Source organism: Lutra lutra, chromosome 4 (genome assembly GCF_902655055.1).
Source record: "Lutra lutra chromosome 4, mLutLut1.2, whole genome shotgun sequence".
Taxonomy (NCBI): Eukaryota; Metazoa; Chordata; class Mammalia; order Carnivora; family Mustelidae; genus Lutra; species Lutra lutra.
The window spans coordinates 104,285-130,505 of record NC_062281.1 but is presented as its reverse complement, the minus strand read 5'-3'; the positions used below and the strand labels follow the sequence as shown (position 1 = coordinate 130,505).

Genomic DNA, 26,221 nt, shown 5'->3' with positions numbered 1-26,221 from the left:
ATTGTACTTCCAGCTCCAGAATTTCTGTTTGGTTCCCTTTTTTTATAAGTTTTGTCTCTTTATTAATATTATCATTTTGTTTATATGTCATTTTCTTGATTTCCTTTCGTTTTTTGTCCGTGGCTTCTTTTTGGTCATTCAACATATTTAAGGCCATTAATGTAACAACTTTGACTAATAAATCCTGTGTCTCCAGGAATGGTTTCTTTTCCCTTTCCTTTTCTCCTTCCTTCCTTCTTCCTTCCTCCCTTTCAATTTTATTCATTTATTTGGTAGACAGAGAGAGCACAGCCAGGGGGAGCAGCAGGCAGAGGAAGAGGGAGAAGCAGACTCTTTGCTGAGCAGGGAGCCTGATGCCGGGCTGGATCCCAGGACCCTCAAATCATGACCTGAGCCAAAGTCAGATTTTTAGACAGTTGAGCCACCTGGGCACCCCTCCAGGAATGGTCTCCATCAAGTTATTTTTACCCTGCTAATGGGCCATACTTTCCAATTTCTTTGTATCTTTTGTAATATTTTTTGTTGAGAACTAGATGTTTTGAGTGTTATGTGTGGTGATTCTGGAATTCTAATTCTCCTATCCCTCAGAGATTGCTGAATCTTACTTGTCAATGGCTGGAGCCATCTGTGACTTTTTTCGGTTTTTCAAAGTTTGTATTCTTCAATGTGTGTGGTCTTTGAAGTTTGTGTTCCACTGTGTGGTCATCCAGCATCCTGAAGATTTCATTGAGTGTCTGTCTCCCAAAAAGAGAAGAAACAAGTATCTCTTTAATCCTCTGCCCCTCCCCAGAAACTATCAGTAGCTAAAATGATGGCAGATGAACCTGTGCTAGCATCACAGTGATCAAAAGTGGCAATGAACTGTCAAAAACACAAGCCTGATACATGGAGGACAAGGCCTGTACGCGACCTGGCTGCAGCAATGCCAGGAATGTAGGCTGCTGTCCACATGCTGCATGCCATGGGGTAGGGGATGGGCATGTAGGTGCGGTGCTAGACATGGAAGTTTGCTGAAATTTACTACCTTCTTCATCAAACTCACTCCTGGAAGCTGCAAGTAAGTGTTTGACTAGTTACAGTTCCCAAATAGTTCCCTCAGACAGCTCCTCCCAGCCAAGTAGCTGTTTGGCTGGAGGGATGGGTTCCTGCATGACATCACTCCATGACAACTGCCTTTGTGACAGCAACACAATTCTATCTAAGCATATAAAATGGACATATGTTACAGTGACTAAATTTCAGGTCTTACTCTTTTTATTTATTTATATTTTTAAAAAAAGTATTTATTTATTTATTTTGACAGATCACAAGTAGGCAGAGAGGCAGGCAGAGAGAGAGAGAGAGAGAAAGGAGGAAGCAGGCTCCCTGCTGAGCAGAGAGCCGGATGCGGGACTTGATCCCAGGACCCTGGGATCATGACCTGAGCTGAAGGCAGAGGCTTTAACCCACTGAGTCACCAAGGTGCCCTGGTGTCTTATTCTTTTTAAATGATGTCTTTATAATATATTCTTAGGACCAGGGTAATTTTTTTAAAAAAGATTTTATTCAGGGGTGCCTGGGTGGCTCAGTGGGTTAAGCCTCTGCCTTTGACTCAGGTCATGATCTCAGGGTCCTGGGATCGAGTCCCGCATTGGGCTCTCTGCTTGGCGGGGAGCCTGCTTCCTCCTCTCTCTCTCTCTCTCTCTGACTGCTTGGTCTCTCTCTGTTAAATAAATAAATAAATAAAAATCTTTTTTTTTTTTTTTTTTAAAAGGTTTTATTCATTTGAGAGACAGAGCATAAGCAGAGGGAGAGGGAGAAGCAGTCTTCCCACTGAGCAGGGAGCTCAACATGGGGCTTGATCCCAGGGCCTGGGATCATGACCTGAGCTGAAGGCAGACGCTTAACCAACTGAGCTATCCAGGTCCCCCAGGAACAGGAAAAAGTTTTTAAAGGACATTGATATAAATGCTTTCCAGAGTGGTTGTACCCAGTATTGTACCCAATAGATGATGTCACCAGCAGTGAATCATTGGAAACATTCACTTTCCATGTCAGGATGCAAAGTTGAGTGGAGCACAGTCTGAGTCCCACACAACCTCCCTGTACTGAGTCTTGTAATTTTCACCTCTGCTTGCTAATTAAATGGGCACGACTCTGGCTGGTATTGCATTCGACTGGTTACTCGGGAAATTTGCATTTCTCTGTGTTGGTTTTAATGGGAGCCATCTTTCACATGCTCAGCCTTATCACTCACTGCTAATGGCCCTGATACTTTCTCGTTGGGCTGTTAGGGACTGCTGCTCTGGGGGTCCCTTCCTCCTATCGGCATGGGTGTCCCTACAGCCAGTGGCACTCCCAAGGGATTGTGGCCTTGAAAAGAGCCCTAAAGCCCCAGGTGAGAGGGCTAAGGGGCAGGGAGGTGTGGTGGGCAGTGCAGTCTGAAGAAGCATATGTAATGGAAATAACTGGGAAAAAATACGCTGGTGGTTTTCATGGTGCAAAACTAGAGAACATGGTTTTACAAGTTTTCTTGGCTGTTTGGTTTTGGCTGAAGAGGGCTGGCACCATCCATTGGTGACACACTTTACCAGGGGACAAGTGTCAAGCCCATCTAAGGATTGGGGTTCTCAACTGGACAGTCCAGATGTCTGGTGGGTTAACTCCTTGCCGCTGTTCTCTTGCCGCCTCGGCTGAGCTGTCAGCCTGCGGTGACAGAGGGCCTTTTGGAGCCATGTCATCTCAGCCCACAGGAGACTGTTAGGAATTGTTAATAGTTGTGGGCAGTAACCAGTCAGGAGATGAACTACTGGTGTCAGAGGATCAGACAGCAGGCCTGTTAGGGCAGCCTTGAGTCAGCACCTCTGGGTAAAATACGACACAGCTTACCCCAAACCTCATGGTAAGGCCAGGTAAGGTCGTGCTCACAGTGTGTGGTACCCATGCCCACATCTTTGTGGCTGCACAGTACACACTTCTGAAGCAGAGGGACCCAGGCAGAGCATCCGATCTGAGCCAGAGTGTCCCAGAGCTGGATCTCTCCATAAGGGCTGTCCCACTCCTGTTCTTAGGGGCTGGGCCAGTCTTCACATGCCCCCTGGGGTTGGTGTCCTCTAGGCTGTCCTAGAGTCCCTGCTGGAGGAGCTGTGTGGGCTTTCATGCTGAGGAGGGAGTGGGTCCTTGTTCAGGGCCAACTCTGCCCTGCCTAGCCTGTTGCTTGCATGGGTTGTGTGACTATGGGCTGAGCTTCTTCAAGATCCCTTGGGGCTGGGGAACATTTCTATCTCCTTGTGGTGAGTGAGCAGCTCCCCTGGCCTGTTGTTCTCCATATGGCTCCTGCCTCCCATGACAGCTGCACCTGTTCAGAGTCGTACTAACTTCCAGCACACAGACCACACGGAACTGAATGCTGGGCTGGTCTTCCTGTAGGTTTCACTTCATTTTCCCAGCAGCTCTGTGATGTCAATGGTGATATTCTCATCTATAGATCAGAAGCTGAGGCTGAGGAAGGTGATTGGACCAAGCTCATGGAGCAGTTGGAGGTGGGCCTGGGATCTGACACACTCTTCACCACTTGTGCGAAAAGGATTATCCTGACTCCAGGGGAGGGATGGCCTTTGTCCCAGGTTCTGGGCAGCTGGAGTGTCCTGTTGACAGTCTTTGTTTACTCAGCTAGAGCCGGGAGCTCTGCGGGGAACAGCAGGGCAGGGGCTTTTGGCCGTGTGGGATCTACTGAGCCTGTGGAGAGGCTGGAGACTGGGTCAGTTATGAGGGTGGCCATCTGTGTCTGTGTCACCAAACCCCAAGAACTCTGAGGCTTCCCTTGTTGGCAGTACTCTGTGCACATGTCACATATCAGAGGCAGGGCAGTAATGCCGTCCGTGACTTTACAGAAGGCCCCCGTTTTTTACTTTTCCTGGATTCTGCCCCCATGCAATCCCTTGTCTGATTTCATCTGTGGTATTCCCTGTAATACACTGTAACCAGGTGTATATCAGGTTTCAAGGCAAGTTCGAGGAGTCCTAGCAGCAAATTATTGAACTTGGGATCCCCAAATTTGTGACTGGTGTCAGAGGGGAGGGCAGTCTTGGGGCCCCTATACCTCACCTGCTTTCTCAGCTCAGGGACTTTGATGCATGAAACCATGTGTTGCCCAAACTCACCCAGGTGGGGCAGCACTACTCCCACCCCCATCCCAGAATTTTCTTCAGCCCTAGAGCAAGCCCATCTCCTGCAAAGGACCCTCATGGGCCTGTCCTCTGGGAGTGCTCATGCCTCCCTCAGGGCCATCTCTGTTCTGCATGGCACCTCAGTCTGGGTCCTGCTGCGCAGGTGTCTTTCTCCAGAGAAGCGATGGCTCCTCACATGTCCTGTACTTGACACAGCTGGGCTGGACTGTACTACCAGCGACACACGAAAGCACCTTCGTAGCTCTGTGTGTTGCTGGGTAACCTTTACTAATGGATCAGGAGGTGGAATGTTTTTGTTTGAAACGGGCACACTTCAGCCTTTTCCAGGCTCTCCTCATTGTACTTCCCTTTACTGGGAACTGCCAGCGCATGTCCTCTGGCCACTGCTTTGTCGTAGATCCTTACGGCAGAGTTATTAATCTCCCTTCACCCACGAATAGGTGTTCTAGTCATTCCTTTTTTATTGGACAATGTCAGATCATACATAGTACACGGAAATAAAACTCTGGGTATTTTCTAACTTACAGAAAATTTGAGAACTAAGTGTCAAATTCTTGATAGCAGTAAGGAAAAATAAGAGAAGGATTAAAATGCATTAGATGTAAAGACTTCTAAATAAAAATTAAAAGGTCCAAAATAAGCATGGAATGTTGCTGACCAGTCAGAGGTGGGCAGTAATGGCTGAGAAGGCTGTTAACAAGGGTGAAGGGAGGGGCGCCTGGGTGGCTCAGTGGGTTAAAGCCTCTGCCTTCGGCTCCGGTCATGATCCCAGAATCCTGGGATCGAGTCCGCATCGGGCTCTCTGCTCGGCGGGGAGCCTGCTTCCCCCCACCCCACCTCTGCCTGACTCTCTGCCTGCTTGTGATTTCTGTCTGTCAAATAAATAAATAAAATCTTTAAAACAAAACAACAAGAACAACAACAACAAAAAAACAAGGTGAAGAGATCCCAAAGGTCATTTTAGTGCCTGATGCCACTTCCAAAAATGCAGACTGCCCATATGTTCCAGCAGTTTCTATGCTACGTCCTGATCCTTGGAGGGGTGAGTGACAAAAATGCATGGCCCAGGGATCCTCCCCAGGGAGAAGGGCACTGAGGCTCACCTCCCAGCTCCACGGACACCTGAGCCGGTGCACTCACCAACGAATGGGTCAGGGACAGGTCAGCAGGAAGAAAAGGCAGAGTGGTAGTAGGTACACTTCTTTTAAGAAGGTCGAAAAGCAAACTATGCATTTTGCAGATTTCCCCGGAAACCCTATATTTGGTGCATTTAGCAATCCAGAATGACTTGTACCGTATCACGTACGTTGTCCTGTGGCACATGCGGCATTTTTCCAAACAAGTATTTCTGTACATTGTGTTTACCTGAACTCTTACTCTCGTCTTGACTAGAACGTGACTATTTCTTACTGTAACTCTCCGCAGGGTTAAGAATTGTGCCCCAAGCAGTGGCGGGCTCTGAGGGGCAGCCGCTGAGCCAGATGCCAGCTACAGACTCCACAGGCCGGGGGTGGCAGCTTGCCCGAGGGCCAGTGACTTCGGCTACTATCTACACCTAACACCCGAGGACCTGAGGGATTTAGCCCCTCTGCCTCGCACCAGCCTGGACAGCATCTCCTTGGAGGTTCAGCCGTCGCGGAAGGAGCGTCTCAGCGAGTTCATCTTCTCTCCAGCATCTCCTTAGTGATCCCAAGTCCTGTCTGCTCGTTGCTTTAGCGCCTGCTGTCCCAGCCGCTCTGCTCTACACATCAGTGATGTTGACTCCTTTCAGGAGGAGCCCGTCTCCTCTCTGCAGTACACCTGCTGCCTCAGCTTCCCGAGTTTCACCTGTGACGATGGCTCCTCCCACCTGCATCACAGATTGGGGAGAACGAGTGTCTATATGCGTCAGTGTACCGCTTCGGACCTAAGGGTCACAGTCCTTCATTTCTCCCGAGAAGCTGTTTTCAAGAGAGAGGAAAAAACTTAAAAATTATGAATAAACTAGAGATGTCTGGGTGGCTCAGTCCTTAGGCATCTGCCTTTGGCTCGGATCATGATCCCCGGGTCCCAGGATCAAGCCCCGAATCGGGCTCCCTGCTCAGCGGGGAGCCTGTTTCTCCCTGTCCCCTTGCTTGTGTTCCCTCTCTCGCTGCCTCTGTCAGATAAATAAAATGTTTTTTAAAAATTATGAAGGGGTGTCTGGGTGGCTCAGTGGGTTAAAGCCTCTGCCTTCGGCTCAGGTCATGATCCCAGGGTCCTGGGATCGAGCCCCGCATCGGGCTCTCTGCTCAGCGGGGAGCTGCTTCCTCCCCCTCTCTCTGCCTGCCTCTCTGCTTGCTTGTGATCTCTGTCAGATAAATAAAATCTTTTAAAAAATTATGAAAAAAAATTATGAATAAGGGCGCCTGGGTGGCTCAGTGGGTTAAGCTTCCGCATTTGGCTCAGGTCATGATCTCAGAGTCCTGGGATCAAGCCCTGCATCGGGCTCTCTGCTCAGCGGGGAGCCTGCTTCCCCCTCTCTCTCTGCCTGCCTCTCTGCCTACTCGTGATCTCTGTCAAATAAATAAATAAGATCCTTAAAAAATTATGAATAAACAGATTCATTACAGTATATGAAAATGGATACTAGACACTTTTGCAATCAGGAGTAAAAAATAAAAAAAAACCCTCAATATAGGAATGGAAATTTCAGATAATAAAAAAGCAATTTGAATTTGATAATTTTAGGTTTTAAAAATATGTACCAAAGAACTGTCTTTTGAGTAACACAGTGGCTATGAGGTCTGGGCTCTGAGTGCAGAGCTCCCCTCCAACCCACACAGGGTCTGGAGGCCCCAGACATCCCACGATCTCCAGGGCATAAGGTCTGTAAGTCATAAGGCTAGGTTTTGAGGCAAACATCCATTTCTGAGTTGAATTTTCACTTAGGACATTCCTTCTGATCTGGAATAAAGTTCAGACACCAGCTGAAACGTTTTCTGAGTTCACATCATTTCTCCCTAATTCATCCTTAGCCTGTTTCCTTTGTTCACACAAAACAAGTGGTTGCACACACGTAGGGTTTCCAGCCGTATTACACGGTGATGCTTGACAGCCATCTCTTCATCCACACAACACTGCAGTGGTCTAACAATAGTGCAAATAACCCAAACTTACGTGCAGTAGTTAGAGCAACAGTTGTCTTTAGAAAAGGCATGTCCTGTTGGAAGCGCGAACTTTACTCAGAGGCGGGAACGTGCTGCTGCGGCCTGAGCCTCACGCTCTCCCGTCGCCCGGGCCCGCACCCACGAGGGCCGCGACAGGCTCCCTCCGGCTCCTCCGCCCGCCTTGCCCGGGCCCGCTCTTCGGGGCTCCCCGGGGTGGAGCCGCCGGCAGCCCGTCCCGCGCGGGGGCCCGGGGGCTCAGAGCTTCGCGTGCACCTTCTGGTGCTGGATCAGGTGGCCGTGCTGGTTGAAGGCGCGGCCGCACTCGGCGCACTCGTAGGGCCGCTCGCCCGTGTGGATGCGCTGGTGCTGGATGAGCACCGAGTACTGGCTGAAGGCCTTGCCGCAGCGGCTGCACTCGTAGGGCCGCTCGCCCGTGTGCGTCCGCAGGTGCACGATCAGCGTGGCCTTGAGGCTGAAGGCCTTGCCGCACTGCGCGCAGCGGAACGGCCGCTCGCCCGTGTGGATGCGCTCGTGCTGCACCAGCGAGCGCCGCGCACTGAACGCGTGCCCGCACTCGCCGCACACGTAGGGCTTCTCGCCCGTGTGCACGCGCTGGTGCTGCGTCAGGTGCGAGTGCTGCACGAAGGCCTTGCCGCACGCGTAGCAGCCGTACGGCTTCTCCTCCGTGTGGATGCGCTCGTGGTTCATGAGCGTCGAGCGGTGGCTGAAGGCCTTGCCGCACTCGCCGCACTCGTACGGCTTCTCGCCCGTGTGCACGTTGTGGTGCTGGATAAGCACCGAGCGGTCGCTGAAGGCGCGGCCGCACTCGCTGCACGTGTAGGGCTTCTCGCCCGTGTGCACGCGCTGGTGCTGCAGGAGCGTGCGCTTGACGCTGAAGGCGCGGCCGCACTGCGCGCACTCGTGCGGCTTCTCGCCCGTGTGCACGCGCTGGTGGCTGCGCAGCACCGTGCTGTGGTTGAAGGCCTTGCCGCACAGCGGGCACACGTACGGCCGCTCGCCCGTGTGGATGCGCTGGTGCTGGATGAGGTGCGAGAGCTGCGTGAACGCCTTCCTGCACTCCAGACACTCGTGCGGCTTCTCGCCCGTGTGGATCTTGTGGTGCTGCGCCAGGTCCGAGCTCACGCGGAAGGCCTTCCCGCACTCGTTGCACTCGTAGGGCTTCTCGCCCGTGTGGATTCTCCGGTGCTTGCTGAGGACGGAGCTCTGGCTAAAGGCCTTCCCGCACACGCCGCACACGTAGGGCTTCTCCCCGGTGTGGGTTCGCTGGTGCTGCAGCAGATGGGAGCTGCGGCCGAAGCATTTCCCGCACTCGGTGCACTTGTAGGGTCTCTCCCCGCCGGGGACACCCTGCTGCGGGGGGGCAGGCACACTCCGCCTGGGGACCTGAGCGCCAGGCGGGCCGCCGGGGCTTGCGCTCACAGGGCAGCTCTGCTCGGCTCTGTAAGGTCTGTGATCAGGCTGGCCTGAGGGTGCTCCCCCCAGAACCGAGGATCCTTCCTCTGAAAGAAACGGCTTCAGACTCAAATCCCTCTTCGGGTTCTCTCCCTTGTTCTCATGCTCTGAAACAACAAACCCAAAGTAAAAGTTAACTGCCCACCTACTCAAAACAGCAGAGCACGTGTCCCTAGAGGTGGCCCCCAGGCTGTGGTCCCTGAATGCACACGGTCCCGTGAGCTGCCGTCGGGGAGAAAACTCACAACTGTGTCCAGTAACTAGAAACGCGCCCAGGCAGACAGGGCAGTTGAAGATGGGTGTGAAAGGACATGAGGCACACAGCGGCAGGTGACAGGCCATTACTGCTCGAGTCCCACTCTCCCTGTGGTCTCTGTTTTCTAAGATTTTCTGTATTTGAGAACAAGCGGAGAGAGGGACAGAGGCAGACTCCCTGCTGAGCAGGGAGCCCGATGCGGGACTCGCGGGACTCGTGACTGCAGCGGGAGGCAAATGCTTAACCCACTGAGCCACTCAGGAGCCCCACCCTAGAGTCTTGACATACAGAGCTTCCAGAAGCCATCATCAAACCGCAACCCCACCTGGGACCGCAGGAACTCTTATTGGGCAGACAGTGACACGAGGGCAGGTGGAGCTGGTAGACGTGCGTGTCCAACACACACAGGGCCCTAGGACTCATGCGTGGGGAAGTGTGACCTCCTCTCTGCAGAGAATGCACCGGGAAGCCCGAGGAGAGACACAATGGGAGTCTTGCCAGTCTAGGCTGGAATGTGGCCTGCAGAGCAGCAGTGAGCACTGCAGAGAAGGCTCCGGTAGCTGTTTTTAATGCCAGGTTGGGGACTCTCTGCGGTGTGAGTGGGGGAGGACAGGGTGGCTTCCAAAAATTTTTTCCCCCCCTTGGGGAGGTCTACACCCAGTATGGGTCTTGAACTCATGACCCTGAGATCAAAACCTGTGTACTCTAACGTCTGAGCCAGCCAGGCACCCCTGAGAACAAGTGTTTCACATCTTGGAGAACAAGCCATTGAGATGACAAGATGCCAGTCAGGGAAGGACCAAGACTTCACAAGTGACCTTAGGGCTGTTGTGGGAGGACGAGACTGTGCTCATGGAGTGGTCCTTACCAAGGACCCCAAACAGGTGGCGCCAATACCATGTCAGGGCCAGAAGCAAGAGCCTGACTGTGGGCCTGCGGCCAGGCCTCCTGTGGGCCCTCTAGTGACCAATCTTCGCCCTGCAGCCTAGGAGGCCACCTCCAAACACCCAGCCCCCACCCCCAGCTTCCCAAAGACCTCGGCCAGGAACAGCATTAAAAACGGGCGCACTTGAGGGTCATTCCGGAATGAGAAGCCTCCCGGCAGAGGATGGCTGAGAATTCTCGCAGACGCAATCAGGGTCTACAACAGGTGTCGAGGGGCCTGCAGCCCTGAGGGCAATGTAGACGTTGACCCAGCCATCTCGAGACCACGAGCTAAGACGGCGCCCAAATGGGCACACGTGTGGGACTCCAGCTCCCCCTTCTTCGCTCCCCACTTCTCTCCAGAACTTACTTCCCTGGTTCACGGGGCAAGACCTGGGCGTTCCCAGCTCAGAGAGCCGTATGTGCTCCGCTCCCTCGTGCTCAGAGGCCGTTCCCAGGATGGGGGCCCGTGGTGGTCCTTCGCCTCCATCTGGTGGCGAGTACGTCTCATTCTGTGGTTCTTTATTAGAAAGCGGAACAGCACCCAGTTGTTTTCCAACTGTCTTATCTAGACTAGGATACTGTCAAGTTCCCCACACCTTGCTGGTAACAGCATACTGAGATACAAGCTTCACTAATTAGTTCATGATTTGGTCCGGGAAGACAAATGCTACATAATGGGCCGTAATGCAGTTCTGGCTGGGGTTCAGAGAAAGATTTGGGCCAAGGTGGTCAATAAACAAAATATGCTTGTTTTGATCTGTGTTGCCTTTTGGCAGCTCGATTACCTTGGCGGGGACGGGGGACGGGGGGGGGGGGACTTACCAAATGCTTAAGCTTCTTGCATAAGTTGGTGGCAGCCAGATGGAAGCAGACCCTCAGCAGAGGGTCATCTGAGAGGAGGCAGGAGTGGGAAGTTGGGAGACTCCCCTGAGTGAGGGGCTCCTATAGAGGCTCGAGTCCCACTCCAGGCTTGACGAACGGGCTCTCTGTACCCACCCCGAGATTCAGCTGCACTCTAGACACGGACACCGACCCCTCCACCTCCCAGTGCTCTCCAGGCTCAGGTGGGGGCTCTGCTAACCTTGCCATCTAGACGGCCCACCCGCACATCCATGTCAGGAGTCCAACAGAGAACTTGGCTCCTTCCTCCCAGAATAAGCCCCAACTTCTCCTGGCTGGTGGGCTTCAGGATCCACATCTCTTTTTTGATTCCTTATCTTTCTCTTTCCCCATCAGTGTTCAAACCCCTAGTTCCTACCGTCAGACCAGCATGTGACAGCTTACCTTTTTTTTTTTTTTTAAATCTTTTAATTTTTGAGAGAGAGAGGGAGAGAGAGGACGAGGAGCAAAGGGAGAGGGAGAGAGAGTCACAAGCAGACTCCATGCTGAGCCCAGAGCCTGATGCAGGGCTCGATCCCAAGACCCATGAGATTGTGACCTGAGCTGAAACCAAGAGTCAGATGCTTAACTGACCGCGGCACCCAGGCGCCCTGGGAAGCTTATTGTCCCATGTCTGTCTTGCCCAGCCCTGCCTGCTCATCAGTGACACGGGATGACTCCTCACCATGACCAACAGAAGCGCACAGTCTGACACAGAAAGTCAAGTGGATACACTGGCCAACCCAGTTACATTTCCCATGTCCCTTTTACTGTTAATATCACTACTATTATATATTATGTAAAGCGATGTTACTGTACTAATTATTAATTACATATGACTAGAATGCCCCAGGAGGAAAAAAGCCGGAAAGAGTATCACTGCCTCCCTAACAGCAAGAAAATGTCAGGTAATCTATAAAATCGTAACTTTCTCGAATCTATCACACAGCTGGGGTCATGATGGCAACCAAGTGACCTGAACCTAAGGAGAGACAGGTGCCTGCACGGGCAGACACCTGCGCTGAGGTGCCCGGATGAGAGGTAAGAGCAAGATGGAAGACAGGCCGCCACCCAAGCAAGGAAGAAGCCCCTGGCTAAAACAGCGAACTTCCAAAGAACCGCAGATGCAGGGCTCCTGACTATGGGCTTCTCCCTGGGGGCAGGTCCAGAGGACGCCTCCTGCGGACCCACCTGAACCCTTCTCCGCAAAGCAAACACTGCCACGTCCCTGTGCGAGAGAAAACAAGCTTCTCATTTTCGGGCACAGAGAAGAATTCTAATGGCTGGGAAGGGTAATGAAAAGGATGTTCTACTCCTGAGGGAGGGGCAGGAAATGATCAAGAGCCCAGCAGGTTGAAGTCCGCTTCAACTAAGGGAAGGGCTGCGACCCAGGGACACAACAGTGGCGCACCCTCTCGTTTGCCCCAGCCCCTGGCCCGAAGGCAAGCCCCGAGTAACCAGCCACTGCGTACTACTGCTTGGGTGGGGGCGAGAGCATGGAAGAAAACCCTCTCTCGTGGGCACACCTGGGAGACGGAGAGTCTCCCAGGAGTCTCAGTGGTGTGCTGAAGGCCACTCTGGGAAGAACAGAGCCCAGCCCGAGCCCTGACTAGACTCAGGCTGTCACACTATCAGCCCAGCAGGTCAGGTTCTGTTTGCAGATAGACGACTCACCTCTATCTCTACTGTCCTAATTGATAGCTGACACTTGATAAAAAGTTAGGAGACACCCAAGAGAAAGATGACACACACGCAGAATCAGAGACCAAGTGATCAACGGAACTAGAATTAGAGATGACCCGTATGTTGGAACGATGTGAATGATCAGATGGGGGGTTTCAGCAGACAGACACTGTAAGAGTCCAACTGGAAATGCTCGATGTAGAAAAACACAGCCACACAAGAACGCCTCTACTGTGCTCATCAGTGGGCCCAATCCAGTGAGCTTGAAAATGGGCCAACAGAAATTATCCAGGAAGAAACAGAGGGCTGTTTTAATGGATTAAATGTTGTGTCCCCCACCCCCAATTTACACGTTGAAGCCCTAAGACCCCATGTGATATTTGGTTGGGCCTTTGGGAGGTGATCAGGGCTATACGAGGTCACAAGGATGGAACCCCCATGATGGGGTTAGTGCCCAAAAAGAGACACCAGGGAGCTTACTCACTTCCCACCTCCCCTGCCCCAGGCATGCACAGGCCCAGAAAGGGGCCATGTGAGCACCAGAAAGCTGCTGTCTGCCAGTCAGGAAGAAAGCCCTCAGCCAAAGCCAACTGCGGTTTTGTCTCAGACTTCCAGCCTCCAGAGCTGTGAGAATAAAATTTCTGATGTTTAGTCACTGTCAATGACCTTTTGTTACGGCGGTCTAAGCAGACCCATCTAGTGCACAGTTCTAAGTCTTACGCTACTGTGAAATGGCGTTAACATCGTCTGAAGGTACTGGGTGGCTGGAGACGTGTACTGTAAGCCCTAGAGCAGCCACTAAACATCGTGGTTCATGACCTCTTCCTTCTCCTTTAAAAAAAATTGTTACTTTTCATGATTCTATTTGATCTCCTTTCTTGGCTTCTTAGTTATAATACTTCTTTTGATTATGATGTAGTTCAGTGTAATTTTATCGTGTAGAGGCGCAGAGTCAGATCTGTCAGTTTATACTTTTCATCAAATTTGGAAAAATTTCAACCATCATTTCTTAGAATATTTTCTCTAACCCCCTATCCCTGCTTTGCTGGCTTCAGCTATACATTAGGTCATTTCAGACTGTCCCCCAGCTCACTGATACCCTGTAGTCTTTTTTTTCTTCTGTTTCAGGACTTTCTAAATGACTTTGTTTTCACTAATCTTTTTTTAAAAAGATTTTATTTATTTGTCAGAGAGAGAGTGAGCGAGCACGGGAAGGGGGAGGGGAGAGGGAGAAGCAGATTCCCCAATGAGCAGGGAGCCTGATGCGGGACTCTATCCCAGGATTCTGGGATCCTGACCTGAGCTGAATACACCCAACAGACTGAGCCACCCAGCTGTTCCTCACTAATCTTTTCTTATGCAATGTCTAATCTGCCACTAATTTTACCCATTGAACTCTTCATCTCAGACACTGTTTTCATCTTTAGAAATCAGAAATGGGTCTTTCACAAATCTTCCATGCTCCTACTTAATATGCTCAGTATTCCCTCTAGACCTTGAACACATGGAATAAATTCTTTGTTTTAATATCCTTGTCTTCTATCACTGATGTCATTTTTGGTCAGCTTAATAGGACTGTTTTTTTCTTCTAATTATGGTTGTGTATGTGTGTGTTTTTTAAGATTTTATTTGACAGAGAGAGATCACAAGTAGGCAGAGGCAGGCAGAGAGAGGGGGGAGGAAGCAGGCTCCCGCTGAGCAGAGAGCCCAACGTGGGGCTCGATCCCAGGACCCTGAGACCATGACCCAAGCCGAAGGCAGAGGCTTAACCCACTGAACCACCCAGGAGCCCATAGTTGTGTTTTCTTCCTTCTTTGGATGTCTGGTAACTTTTTATTTGATATCAGATGTTACAAATTTTACCTTGTTTGATGCTGGATATATTTTTTAAATGATTTTATTTATTTATTTGGCAGAGAAGAGAGAGAGAGAGCACAAGCAGGAGTGGCAGAGGGAGAGGGAGCAGGCTCCCTGCTGAGCAGAGAGCCCGATATGGGGCTCTATCCCAGGACCCTGAGATCAGGACCTGAGCCAAAAGCAGACACTTAATGACTGAGCCACGCAGGTGCCCTGGGGCTGGAGATATATATATATATATATTTATTTATTATTATTTTTTTTTTGGACAGAGAGAGAGATCACAAGCAGGCAGAGAGAGAGAAGAGGAAGCAGGCTCCCCACCAAGCAGAGAGCCCGACGTGGGGCTCAATCCCAGGACCTGAGACCATGACCCAAGCTGAAGGCAGAGGCTCAACCCACCAAGCCACCAAGGTGCCCCTATTTCTTGAGCTTAGGGAGCCTGGGTGGGGCTGTTGGTTAAGCATCTGACTCTTGGTTTTGGCTCAGGTCATGATCTCTGGGTCGTGAGAATGAGTCCCATATTGGGCTCTCTGCTCAGTATGGAGTCTGAGTTTCTCTCTCCCTGCTCTTCCTCTAAAAATTATTTTTTAAAAAGATTTTATTTATTTACTTCACAGAGAGACACAGAGAGACAGAACACAAGCAGGGGAGCAGCAGAGGGAGAGGGAGAAGCAGGTTTCCTGCTGAGCAGAGAGCCCAATGTAGGGCTCGATCCCAGGACCCTGGGATCATGCATGACCTGAGCCGAAGGCAGACGCTTAGCAACTGAGCCACCCAGGCACCCCTAAAGTAAATAAATACTTTAAAAAAAGAAAAGAAAAAAAACTCTAGAGCTCAAGTATCCTTGGTTAAGTTACTTCAAAGTAGCATGTCCAGTCCTTGCCTTTCACCTTTGTCGGATCAGACCAGAGTAGTGCTCAGGGCACTTTCCCCCACTAGTTAGCTCTCTGATAACCCTGTGAGCTACAGGTTTCCCGCCCTCACTGCTGGGAGCAGACAGCATTCCCAGCCTTGTGTGAGCGCTGGACACTCTAAGTACTAGCCTATAGTTCTCTAGTCCTATAGCACAGAGTTCTCTGCTCAGTGTATCACAAGGCTGAAATAAAGTGTTAGTCTGAATTCTTGTGTGGAGGCTCAGGCAATAAATGTACCTCAAAGCTCATTCTTACTGTTGTCAAAATTTAGCCCCTTGTAGCTATGGGACTAAGGTGACTGTTTCTTTGCCACTCTCGGCTCCTAACTGCTAACTGCATTCCCTGCCATGTGGCCGTTTCACCTTCAAGGCGGCAATGATGCATCAAATCCTTTCCATTCCTGAATCTGACTTCTGTCTCTGACCTCCGGACCCATATTTAAAGGGCTCCCCATTACTTAAAAGCAAAAGCTTAATGTAACATAATCATAGAAATAAAAGCCACGTTCACAATCCTGGGATTATGCAGGTAGGACGCGGACCCCATGGGGCAGGGATCTGGGAAGCTCTGTGTGCCAAGAAAGAGAGCTCTGATCTCTCTTCCTCTTCTTATGAAGACACGAACCCTAACAAATCAAGGCCCTAGCCGTGTGATCTCACTCAACCTTAATTACCTCTATCAAGGGTTTGTCACTAATACATTCACACTGGGGTTTAGAGCTCCAACAGATGAACAGGAGAGGGGCACAAACGTTCATTCTATTGTGAAGACCATCTTAAATCCTGACTACTGTAGCTGCTCCTCCTTCTAAAGAGGGGGCTCTTTCCTGGCACTGGACTGTTTCCTTGCTAGTGCTAATACTCGAGGGGTCTTCCTACAGATCTCCAGAGTTCTCTTTGTCAGATGGACGCTTCTGTGGGACTCCTAGCCTCCCTGGTGTCTCTGGTCTCCTGGCTATGTGTTCTCAAGTCTGGGAGACCACTGGGCTCTCCCAGTCTTCCTCTCCCCACACTGTGATCTTCTCCAAGCTTTAAGCTGAGAGCAGTTGTAGGGATCAACCCTTTGTTTCTTGTCTCTCGGGGGTTAATTTCCTTCACTGACTGACATCCACTGAGAGAAAGATGCCCAACACCTTGAGAGCTGTGGTTTCACGGATCTTGTTGTTTTTAGGTTGTTTCAATTGAGGGGGTAACTCCCATCTCTGTTTACTCCCATTCTGGCCGAAGTAGAGGCCTTTGTGTTTTGTTTTTTTAAATAGCTTTACCTTAGGAATTTGTATCTCTAACCAATAACTTAATTAGGCATATTTATGAGATTTTTATAATTTCATAGTACCTGGTCTTCTTTAATTTGCTTTCCTCTCCCAACACTATGTTCCTGATTCATCACACTGTTCCAAAGTAGTTATTAAACCATTTTCATTATGATTTTTTTTTTAATTAAAACATCAAAGTTTATTCATCTATTTTACTGCTGGTGGAGATTTGGGTCACTCCCAATTTTGCATGCCTCTATGAAGACTCATATGTATGTTTCTCGGTGCTCACACACGAACAGCCTCGCTGTGCACACCAGAGCAGAGCACTGACATAGGGACCTGTATTTTCACCTTCATTAGAGAATGCCAAACGGGTTTCTAAAGGGAGTGTGCACAACATTTACACCCTCATTAGCTGCCTTACGGCTTCACCCAAACTCGACAGTCCCATTCTGTCCCCCCTCCTTTTTTCATTCTGAAGGTATAACATGGTGAATCAGAATGGTTTTGATCTCCATTTTATTGATGAATAATGAAGCCGAGCATGTTCTCACATTTAATGGCCCTTTGGCTTTCTCCTCTATCAGAACCTGTTCAAGTTGTGTGCCCACTTTTATTACCGGATTATTTCTGTATGTTTTATTCTCTTCAGAACAATTATTGGGTGTATATAGTTATAAAATGGTAACACTAATAGGTTCTTCATTTAAAAAATCTGAGTTTACTGTCCTCTATCTGATAACATTTTTTATACATCTTATTTTTATTTTTAATTTATTGTTATTTATTTATTTAAAAGATTTTACTTATTTATTTGACAAAGAGAGAGAGAGACACACAGTGAGAGAGGGAACACAAGCAGGGGGAGTGGGAGAGGGAGAAGCAGGCCTCCTGTGGAGCAGGGAGCCTGATGTGGGGTTTGATCCCAGGACCCTGGGATCATGATGTGAACTGAAGGCAGAGGTTAATGACTGAGCCACCCAAGTGCCCTTACTTTTAAAAGGTTATTTTACATCTTACTTTTAAAAGTTATACTATGTGTTTTTTAAACAGGGAAACACACTTTAGTTGCTTTTTGACTTCTAAAGCCTCATCATCATAGCATAAAGCTAGTAAGCCAAAGAAACAATTGCCCATTTGCACTGAAAAGTACCGTTTCTACTGTTTGAAGTTTCCTGAATAGGTAGTTTCTTCCCTGACGCCAAAGTAACAAGATGAGCAAGATGACCTTAAAAAGTTAAAAAATAACTGTACGGGAGGTCACTCACTCAATGTTCCGTGTCCTCACACCCACGCATGACCGAACTTTCCTGCTCACAGACAGACTCAGGCTGCTGTCAGTGCCAGGCCGCCCTGTGCCCGCGTGGCGTGGGAGCCTCAGCAGAGCCCTCACGTTCAGAATGGTGGCTTCAGATTCAAGCACAGACTAGGGAAGAGTGTTTTACATGTGACAAGACAAAGGGAGAAAAACACTTCCACTGAAACAGATTTTTAATTTAGAAAACCCCTCCCCAAAGTTGGAACATACTCTGGTGAATGGTGAGCATGAATACCTGCGGGACTGTGTGGGTCAGAACGATGAGACACACACCTACCCCATGGACAGGGCGAGTGGTCTTGTCGCATACGAGCTGTCATGTGGTCATGCCTGTAGCTGTCTGCAAAAGGAAAAGAGCGCTGAAGGGAAACAAAACACTTCTCGAGAGTAGGAACTTTCCATCTGCCGTTACAACGTAAGTGCAATTCATTGTGTTAAGCCTCTGCCAGAAGAGGCTGGACGTTACTCCTGCTGTCTGTCACCTGTCAGTGCCCACAGCCACTGGGAACTGACTAACCCCAAGGGAAGGAGGGCCAGCTCATTTCACTCACCTGACCGGCCACTTCCCAGGCCCCTAGTCTCCTCAGCCCCTTGCCCGTCCAGGACCCATGGCTCTTCGCCTCGCTCCAGCTGAGAGATCACATTGGGCTTTGATCCTGGAAGTCCTGCTCATGGGAGGGAAGGCCTTTTGTCAACACAGTATCTGTGAACACCCGCACCCCACCCCACCCCACCCGAGTGACCTGCAGGCATGACAGACAGGACTGCCATTCCTCTAGAGCACCCACCACAGGGCCCCCACCCCTGGCCGAGCACACAGACACAGAAGAGGCCTGCTGAGGGGCCATACCTAGCGATACCACGTTCCCATAGGTCTCCATCATCACGTGTCGGTAGAGGCCCCGCTGAGCAGGGCCCAGGCGGTCCCATTCCTCCTGGGAGAGGAGCACGGCCACATCCTCAAAGGTCACCTTGGCCTGGAATGACAGGGGCTGCTGCAGGTTGGACTAAGTCTCCACATCTGAGATGGAGTGGATGCAAGTGGAGATACCCTTGGTAGGGGAAACACATGTGAACAGCTTGGCGGGGGAAGGGTGGGGGATGGGGGCGTGTAACAGGAAGAAGCCACAGGGTTCAGATGCAGTGACACTTAGGTGACCACCTGGAGCCCTGGGCATAGGAGGGCTGTGAGGGAGCCCAGAGGTGCTGCACAGGCCTCGAGGGCAGCTCACCTGGGGTGCTGCTGGTGGCGGCAGGAGCCTGGCCGCTGCCATGGCTGGACCGCCTGAGGTTTCCAAGGAAGATGGAAGTCCGAGGAGCCTGTGGGGCTGAGGAAGAGGGAGTACATGAGGGGCCCAGCCTTGCCTTCACAGACCCTAGTTCTGGGAGTCCAACCCCCCCCCCCCCCCCCCGCCAATTCTTACTCCACAATTCAGGAACAATGGTCCCTGGACTCTGTGAGCCCAGGAACAATCCCGCCTCAGATGCCTGGGGACACCTGTGTACCCCAAGGCTCCAGCCAGAAGGTTTTGTTCTCCAGACCCTGGGGTCCTCATGGTCAGCTGGGGAGCTAACAAGGACTCGGCGCCATCTGCTCAGGCCCACAGTCCACACAGAAGGGCTGGTGCCAGGCCAGGCTGCCTCCAGAGATAATCTCCAGGGAAGACAGGCTGAGAACGTGTGGTGTTGTGTGAGGTCCGTACTCTTGGGGCAGCCCACCCCAGGTCCTTCGGGATTCACTCGACTGTGATTCCTGTGGCTTGTCAGTGCCTCAGGCTGCCCTGGTTGTGCCCTGGCTCTGCAGTGAGGCTGGCACCGTCAGCCTGGTGGTGTCTCCACCAGGGACTGGCATTGGAGGCGTGACACATGGTTGATTCTGGTAGGTTAAGTCCAGAGTCACCCAGGGATTTGGTCTAAGCACCTTGGGGAGGCCTATGGGTGGGCAGGTTCTGGGGACGTAAAAGGACTAGTTTAGCTGAGGTGTCTGTCATATTCAAATTACTGGAAGAAATGGGGAGGGAACGACCAAGAGCTCTCCTAATGGGGGGATGGGGCTCACATTATTTGGAGTGTCAAAGAGAGTCTCCAAGAGGGACACGGCCACCACGATCACCGTGACAAACAGGATGCCTCACACTGTGGGCTGCTCAAAGGGACGACTTGGGGGCAGGAAGTCAGGAAGCATCACAACCCATTTTCTTCGCAGAATATAAAATGTATGTGTATGTTTGCACGGACAACTTCTGGGAATATACACACGGAATTCCCAACCGCAGCGGCCTCGAGGGACAGGAGAGGAGACTGGGGCGGAGAGAGGCTGGCCTCTCTCCATCCCTCTGTTCACTGAGAATGCCCATTCTCACCAAATCTGTGTGTCTGTGTCAATGCAACAGAACTCTAATTAGGATCCCAATAGGGGTCTTAAAAGAGTGACACTAACCTTAAATTCATATGAACAGTAAATGCTGGAGACAGGTAAGAATAAAATCTGAAAGAATGGGCGGGGGGACTCACCAGGTCTCAGAACAACCATGAGAAAGTCACTGCCACCACCTGCTCTGCCCCTGCCCTCTTGATGGTGATTCTGACACCCACACCCTCCCAAGTGGCCCACAGACCTGCCACTGTTCATGGTCAGTCATCTTCCCCAAGCCTTTGTCCGGCTGCCTCCCCATGAGTGGTCTCCACCCGCCCCCCACCAAGGCGGCTCTGGTCAAGGGCTTCCATCACCTCCATGTGGCCAGCTCCTCACCCACTGTTGGCAGCTGTGAGAGTCAGTCACCCGTCCTCCCGCAACTCAGTCCCCACCAGGTGTCCTGGACACTGCTCCCTCAATCCTCACCTGCATGAGACTCTGACCTTTCTGGATAACCCAGCCCTGGTCCCCTGGGAACCAGGTACGAGTAGGCCCCACTGCAACTGGGCCGGGATTCAACAAGAAACACCCATGGGAACACCATTCAGGACCTCCCCAGTGAGTGCTGGAGACAGGTACGGCTGACCCGAGGAGGCACTTGGCTTCTTCCTTCTTTTTTCAAAAGACTTATTTATTTGAGAAAGAGAGAGGGAGAGCGCGCACAAGCAGAGGGAAAGAAGGAGCAAAAGAATCTTCAAGGAGACTCCTCCTTGGGTCTCCTGTTGGGTGTGAAGCCCAACACAAGGCCTGATCTCATGACCTGAGTCAACCTCAAGAGTCAGACACTCAACAGAATGAGCCGTCTGAGCGCTCCTCCCCCTCCTCCTCCACAGCCCCCCTCCACCTTCCAAGCACATCCAGAACGCGGCCCTGCTGCAGCAGGGCTGTTCCCCTGTGCACCCCCAACCCCACTGTGGGAACCGTGGCTGTTGCTGGCTTGAACCCCTTCCTGGCTCCTTCACGGCTGCTTCGAGGCTGGTCAGAACCCCTGCCTGGGCTTCCCTTCTGCTAGGGAGGCTCCTGACCTTTGGCTGGTTCTTGGCACATAATCCTCTCATCGAGGGCCTTCCTGACCCCCCAACCTTGAAGGCCTGTCTCCCAGTCCTGATTCTCCCTTTGTGTCCCAGAGCAGCCAGCAACCCAATGTTTGCTGATTAAGTGAATGAAATAAGAGCTATGAGCCCATACTTCACACTCTTTCTCAGGAAAGCCACTTGGCAGTATGTAGACGAATCGGACAGACCATTTCAGAGTGGGCACTCCCCTGGAATGGACACAGGCCCAAGGATGGTGCCACTGCCAAGCCACAGTCCCTCCACACACAGGTCGCACACCCCCTGAGAAAGAGTTAAGCTGGGGCAAACAGCCAGTAGATAAATGAGACCATGGGAGCAGAGAGCATGTCCATATGTCCTCTTTCAGAAAGAATGCCTCCAGGGTCAAGGAGCGTGAGTGCTTTGTCCGCACCCAGGAAACAGGGAGCCCACACCCCTCCTCTGCAGGCCTCAAGAGGCAGCAGGCTGCGAAGTCAGATGCTGCTGGGCTCATTCAGTTAGATTAACTCAAAAAACCAGGCTGTCAGTATGAGCGAGGCATGGAGGTGGGTGTACAAGGCAAAGGGCAAGATTCCCGGGGGGTGGGTGGAGGGGAAGGGGACAGTCCTAGAAAAGCACTGAAACAAAGGGTCTCTACCCAGGATGACGTTCACACGTTACCAAGCCCAAGCATACACACCAGTATACTTGTTACTTTGGTTGAAGGTTTGTGTCCTTCCAATATGCATATGGTGAAATCCTAACGCCCAGCGGGGTAGTGTTAGGAGGTGAGGCCACTGGGAAATGCTTAGGTCATGAGGCTGGAGCCCTCACAATGGGATCAGTACAAGAACCTCACAGAGCTTCCTCACTCCTTCGGCCGTGTGGGGACGCGACAAGAAGTCTGCGACCCGAAAAGGTCCTCCCCGACCACGGAGGCACCCTGCAGCCTGCGGAACTTGAGAACCGTCTGTTTTATAGGCTACTTAGTCTATAGTATTTTACTGGAGCAGCCCAAAGGAACTAAGACATATTCCTGTATTCCGATGAAGAAAAAGAACAAATACAAGAAGTGGTACGGACTAGTTTTGAACAAGTCTGTGATTGCACACAAAGATGTGCAAAACACTGTGGCCCCCAAAGCTGACAGCTGTCGGGCAGGTGAACAGGACTGGCACTTCCTGAACCGCCCTCTCCTCCACCCCGACCCCCGTGATTCCGATGCCCACCTCCAGGCTTTGCTCTGTGAAAAAACACAGGAGTTGTTCGTTTGTTTTTTAAACAAGGGGATGGAGGGGCAGGGGGCGGGGTGGGGAGAATCTTGGGCAGGCTCCACACTCAGCTCGGAGCCCTCGATCTCACAACCCTGAGGTCATGACCTGAGGCAAAATCAAGAGTCAGAAACTTCACAGATGGAGCCACCCAGTTGCCCCAACGCGGGAGCTGAGACAGGAAGGGAGATTAGGTGGGCGTGCCCAGTTCCGTTCAGACGGCCATGCCACCCCCAACACAGGGCCAAGCACAAACCGCACCCCCTGGGGAGGCCTGCACCAGGCCCAACCATCCATCAGCCAGTCATTCCTCAGATGCAGGAATTTCATTTTTGGAACTCTCCTCAGGGAGCGGAGAGTAACCCAAACAAAACCAGAACAGACCAGTGTTCTCAGCGGCACTGGACGCCTCACGGGAAAGAAGCCACACTGCAGAGAGAGATTCTGTGCCAAGCAGGCCCTGGCTCTCCTGACGGCTGAGCGGCCAGCAACTAAGGAAGGGACCGCAGAGGCGCAAAGAGCTTAGAACTTCATGTTTTTGTTTTTGTTTTTTTTTTTTTAAAGATTTTATTTACTTATTTGACAGAGAGAAATCACAAGTAGGCAAAGAAGCAGGCAGAGAGAGAGGATGAAGCAGGCTCCCTGCTGGGCAGAAAGCCCGATGTGGGGCTCGAACCCAGGACCTGGGATCATGACCTGAGCCGAAGGCAGCGGCTTAACCCACTGAGCCACCCAGGCGCCCCAGAACTTCATGTTTTATTATTTATGATTACTTTGTTTTATAAGCTAAGTTTTAGGAACTTGTTGCCCTTATTGAATTCCTCCTGGGCTTGACGGAGAAGAACAAGCATGCCTATCTTCCAAAGACCTTGCCCACAGTGACAGACCAGGCCAGGCACACCCCCAGTCCCTGGTCTGGGCTGGGCAGCTCCAAAGATCTTCCTCCCCTGTCCTCACTGTCCTCACCTACGGGCTTTCTTGCTGGAGTGAGTCCCGCGCCCTCCGCCGGGGAAGCATCTTCAGAAGAGGCCTCTCTGAGCCACATGTGAACACAGAGCAGAACCCTGCAATCTTCCACAGCCAACGATCACGCGCCCAGACCCATAGCTTCCTACACACCAGCAGACCTGGTCAGAAAATACACAGGATCACAAATGACACAAGAAACAAGCTTAAAATAAACTTATCTACAGAAATGAGATATAAATTCTCACTGTATCCACAAAACCAAGGTGCCCCAAGAGCCAAGTGGGCCTGGATGAAAAGGGGTGCACAGGAACCGGGCAGAGCAGGGCCAAATCCGTATACACAAGTGGAGAACAGATGAGGCAATTTAAACTGCTGAGGAAACAGGATTCAGTAAATGGGGCTAGGACGAGCTAAATGCTTTAGAAAAAGTAGAATTGGGCCTGCGCATGAAGTTCAGCAGCTCTCCCAGAAAGTAGAGGAAGGCAAAGAGATTAAAAAAAAAAAAAAAAAAAAAAAGCTAGAAAAAAATTAGATCATCTCATATCAAATACTACACGTCTAATGAATCCTGGGCAAGCTAATGAATGAAGAGCAGAAGTTTTACATCACGTTTTATAGAAAGAACTTGAATGCAAATACGTTTTTATTATTTCAGGTGGGAAGGGCCTTTTAAGCAAAATACCAAAAGCAGAAATATGGGGGCAGAGACTTCCAGATCTGCTGCACGAAAATCAAGACCTCATGCACATCAAAGCCACCAAATTCCAGAATGGACCCAAAATCACGCACGAATTTAATGCACGACAAAGGTGGTTTCCCAAATCAATGGAAAGATGAATTATTCAATAGGTGGTGTTGGAAACAGCAGAGAAAAAAAACGACGCTGGATTCCTCTCACCCTGCACCAAAATAAATTCCAGATGGGTCCAACATTGCACAAGTACCGGAGAAAAACAAGGGTTTGTTTTAAAAATAATCTTGGCAAGGGGAAAGCCCTTTAAAACAACAAAGCTCAAAAGCCTTTGGAGTTAAATACTTTAACATTAAAAAGCTGAAATCTCGGGGCACCTGGGTGGCTCAGTGGGTTAAGCCTCTGCCTTCAGCTCGGGTCATGATCCCGGGGTCCTGGGATCGAGCCCCGCATCGGTCTCTCTGCTCAGCAGGGATCCTGCTCCCACCCCCACCGCCCGCGCCTGCCTCTCTACTTGTGATCTCTGTCAAATAAATAAATAAAATCTTGGAAAAAAAAAAAAAAAAAAAGCTGAAATCTCTTCAAAAACCCCAGCCAGAACAAAACGCAGTAGCTGGAGTCAAACGTCAGTTGCGGAGAGTTTTCGGCGCACACAGAGCAGAGCAGGGACCGGCCGATCCCGGGGCCACGAAGGCACAAGAAGTTTCAACCCCACCCAGCCCCGGGGGCTGAAACTCAAACACTCCGCGACGACGGTGCGGGGCGCGCGACCCAAGGCGCACCCTCCCCGCAGCCGCGGACTGCGGGTGCCACAGCCGGGGGGACCCGCGGCCCCGCTCACCGACATTCTCCCGCAAGCTCGCGCGTCCCCAGACGCGCGTCGTTTTGCATCAAGACGTGGAGAACCGATGACCCACCGGGGAAGCACCAGCGAAGAGGCCGGAGGAGGCTGGTCTCGGCCACTCCGGAGTCACAGGGAAGCCCAGCGCGCGGACGAGAGACGGAGAATCACCGAGTGCTTTTGGGCCCAGAGACTCCGACGCCGCTCGGACGCGGAGCGACGACCGACCGCGAGGTGCGGAGGCGCTGCGGGCTTCTCACCTGGCCCTGGACTCCGGGAGCCCCGCGACACGCGGTCACGGACCGCCCTCCCCGCGCACGGGCGCGGGTCCTCCCCGCCGAATTCCTGCAGCTCCCGCGGGGCCCGCGGTTCGCGGGGCGGGGCCCGGGAGCGTGGCGGAGGGGGCGGGGGAGTCTGAAGACCCGCGGCCTGCGGGGGGAGCTCGGGGCGCGGCGAGGGCCCAGGGGCTCAGATCGGGGCCGCAGGGAGGGGCCCGGAAGCGTGGGGGGGGCGGTGCTCCGGGCGCCGCCGGGGCCCAAGGGCTCGGGTGGGGGCCGCAGGGAGGGGCCCGGAAGCGTGGGGGGGGCGGTGCTCGGGGCGCGGCGGGGGCCGAGGGCTGGGGGTCAGGGGAGGCCCGGGTGCGAGGCGCAGGCGGGCACTGGGGTGTGGCGGAAGGCGGGGGGCTGGGTCGCGCAGCGGAGTCCGCGGAGGCAGAGGCCGCTGCGCGTCCGCCGGCGAAGGAACCGGCGCCCTCAGGGAAGTGCCCTATCCCCGAGGACGACCCGGTTCCGACCTCCGTGCGGGCAGGGGGGGGGGGGTCCCGACCTGCCTGTGCCCACGCGAATCCCCCACTCACCTTCCACGCCGCAGCCTCACGCGCGAAGGGACGGGCGCCCGCAAAGCACCCAGACAAAGGGGACGCCCCGCCTCGTCTGCGCATTCGCCAATCCCGGGGGGCCCCGCCTCCTCAGTCCCCGCCCACATCCCCGGGCCACCAATCCTGGCGTGCGACAGCCCCCAGCACGGCCCTCGGCCCCGCCTTCCCCGCCGGCGCCATTTTCCTGACGGACAGCTCTGCGGCGCGCTCCAGAGCCACCGAGAGCGGAGACCTCCCGCGCGCCTAGAGAGGCCACA

The 26,221-nt window shown here is 52.1% G+C and overlaps 2 protein-coding genes across 13 annotated transcripts in view; one reads left to right on the top strand and one right to left on the bottom strand.

Moving 5' to 3' along the window:
• ZNF34 (zinc finger protein 34) overlaps window positions 1–5,710 on the top strand; it is a 28,446-nt gene extending 22,736 nt beyond the window's left edge. The window contains exon 7 of the transcript XR_007126777.1: window positions 5,595–5,710. The gene's annotated coding sequence lies outside the window, so the exon portion shown is untranslated. The remainder of the gene's footprint in view (window positions 1–5,594) is intronic.
• Window positions 5,711–6,735: 1,025 nt separating this feature from the next.
• ZNF250 (zinc finger protein 250) lies at window positions 6,736–26,017 on the bottom strand. Of its 12 annotated transcripts, none has more exons than XM_047724693.1 (7): window positions 25,944–26,002; window positions 23,548–23,713; window positions 19,098–19,193; window positions 18,716–18,857; window positions 18,417–18,530; window positions 18,143–18,205; window positions 6,736–8,877 (listed from the first exon to the last, which is right to left on the bottom strand). In XM_047724693.1, the coding sequence occupies exons 2-7, from the start codon at window positions 23,629–23,631 to the stop codon at window positions 7,553–7,555; spliced, it is 1,824 nt and encodes a 607-aa protein (XP_047580649.1). In that variant the 5' UTR covers window positions 23,632–23,713; window positions 25,944–26,002; the 3' UTR covers window positions 6,736–7,552. The 12 variants fall into 12 exon arrangements, with proteins under 12 accessions (XP_047580649.1, XP_047580650.1, XP_047580654.1 ...); XM_047724694.1 differs by having other exon boundaries at window positions 18,716–18,842; XM_047724698.1 differs by having other exon boundaries at window positions 23,553–23,713.
• Between the last annotated feature and the right edge of the window lie 204 nt (window positions 26,018–26,221).

Bases quoted from the DNA above. Each gene is read 5' to 3' on its own strand.
- ZNF250 (XM_047724693.1), bottom strand. From the start codon at position 23,631: ATGTGGCTCAGAGAGGCCTCTTCTGAAGATGCTTCCCCGGCGGAGGGC. The intron at 18,858-19,097 runs GTGAGCTGCCCT...AACCTGCAGCAG, and splicing joins CGCCACCAGCAGCACCCCAG to CCCCTGTCATTCCAGGCCAA. The intron at 8,878-18,142 runs GTAGGTGTGTGT...TTGTTGTTTCAG, and splicing joins CCACTCGCCCTGTCCATGGG to AGCATGAGAACAAGGGAGAG.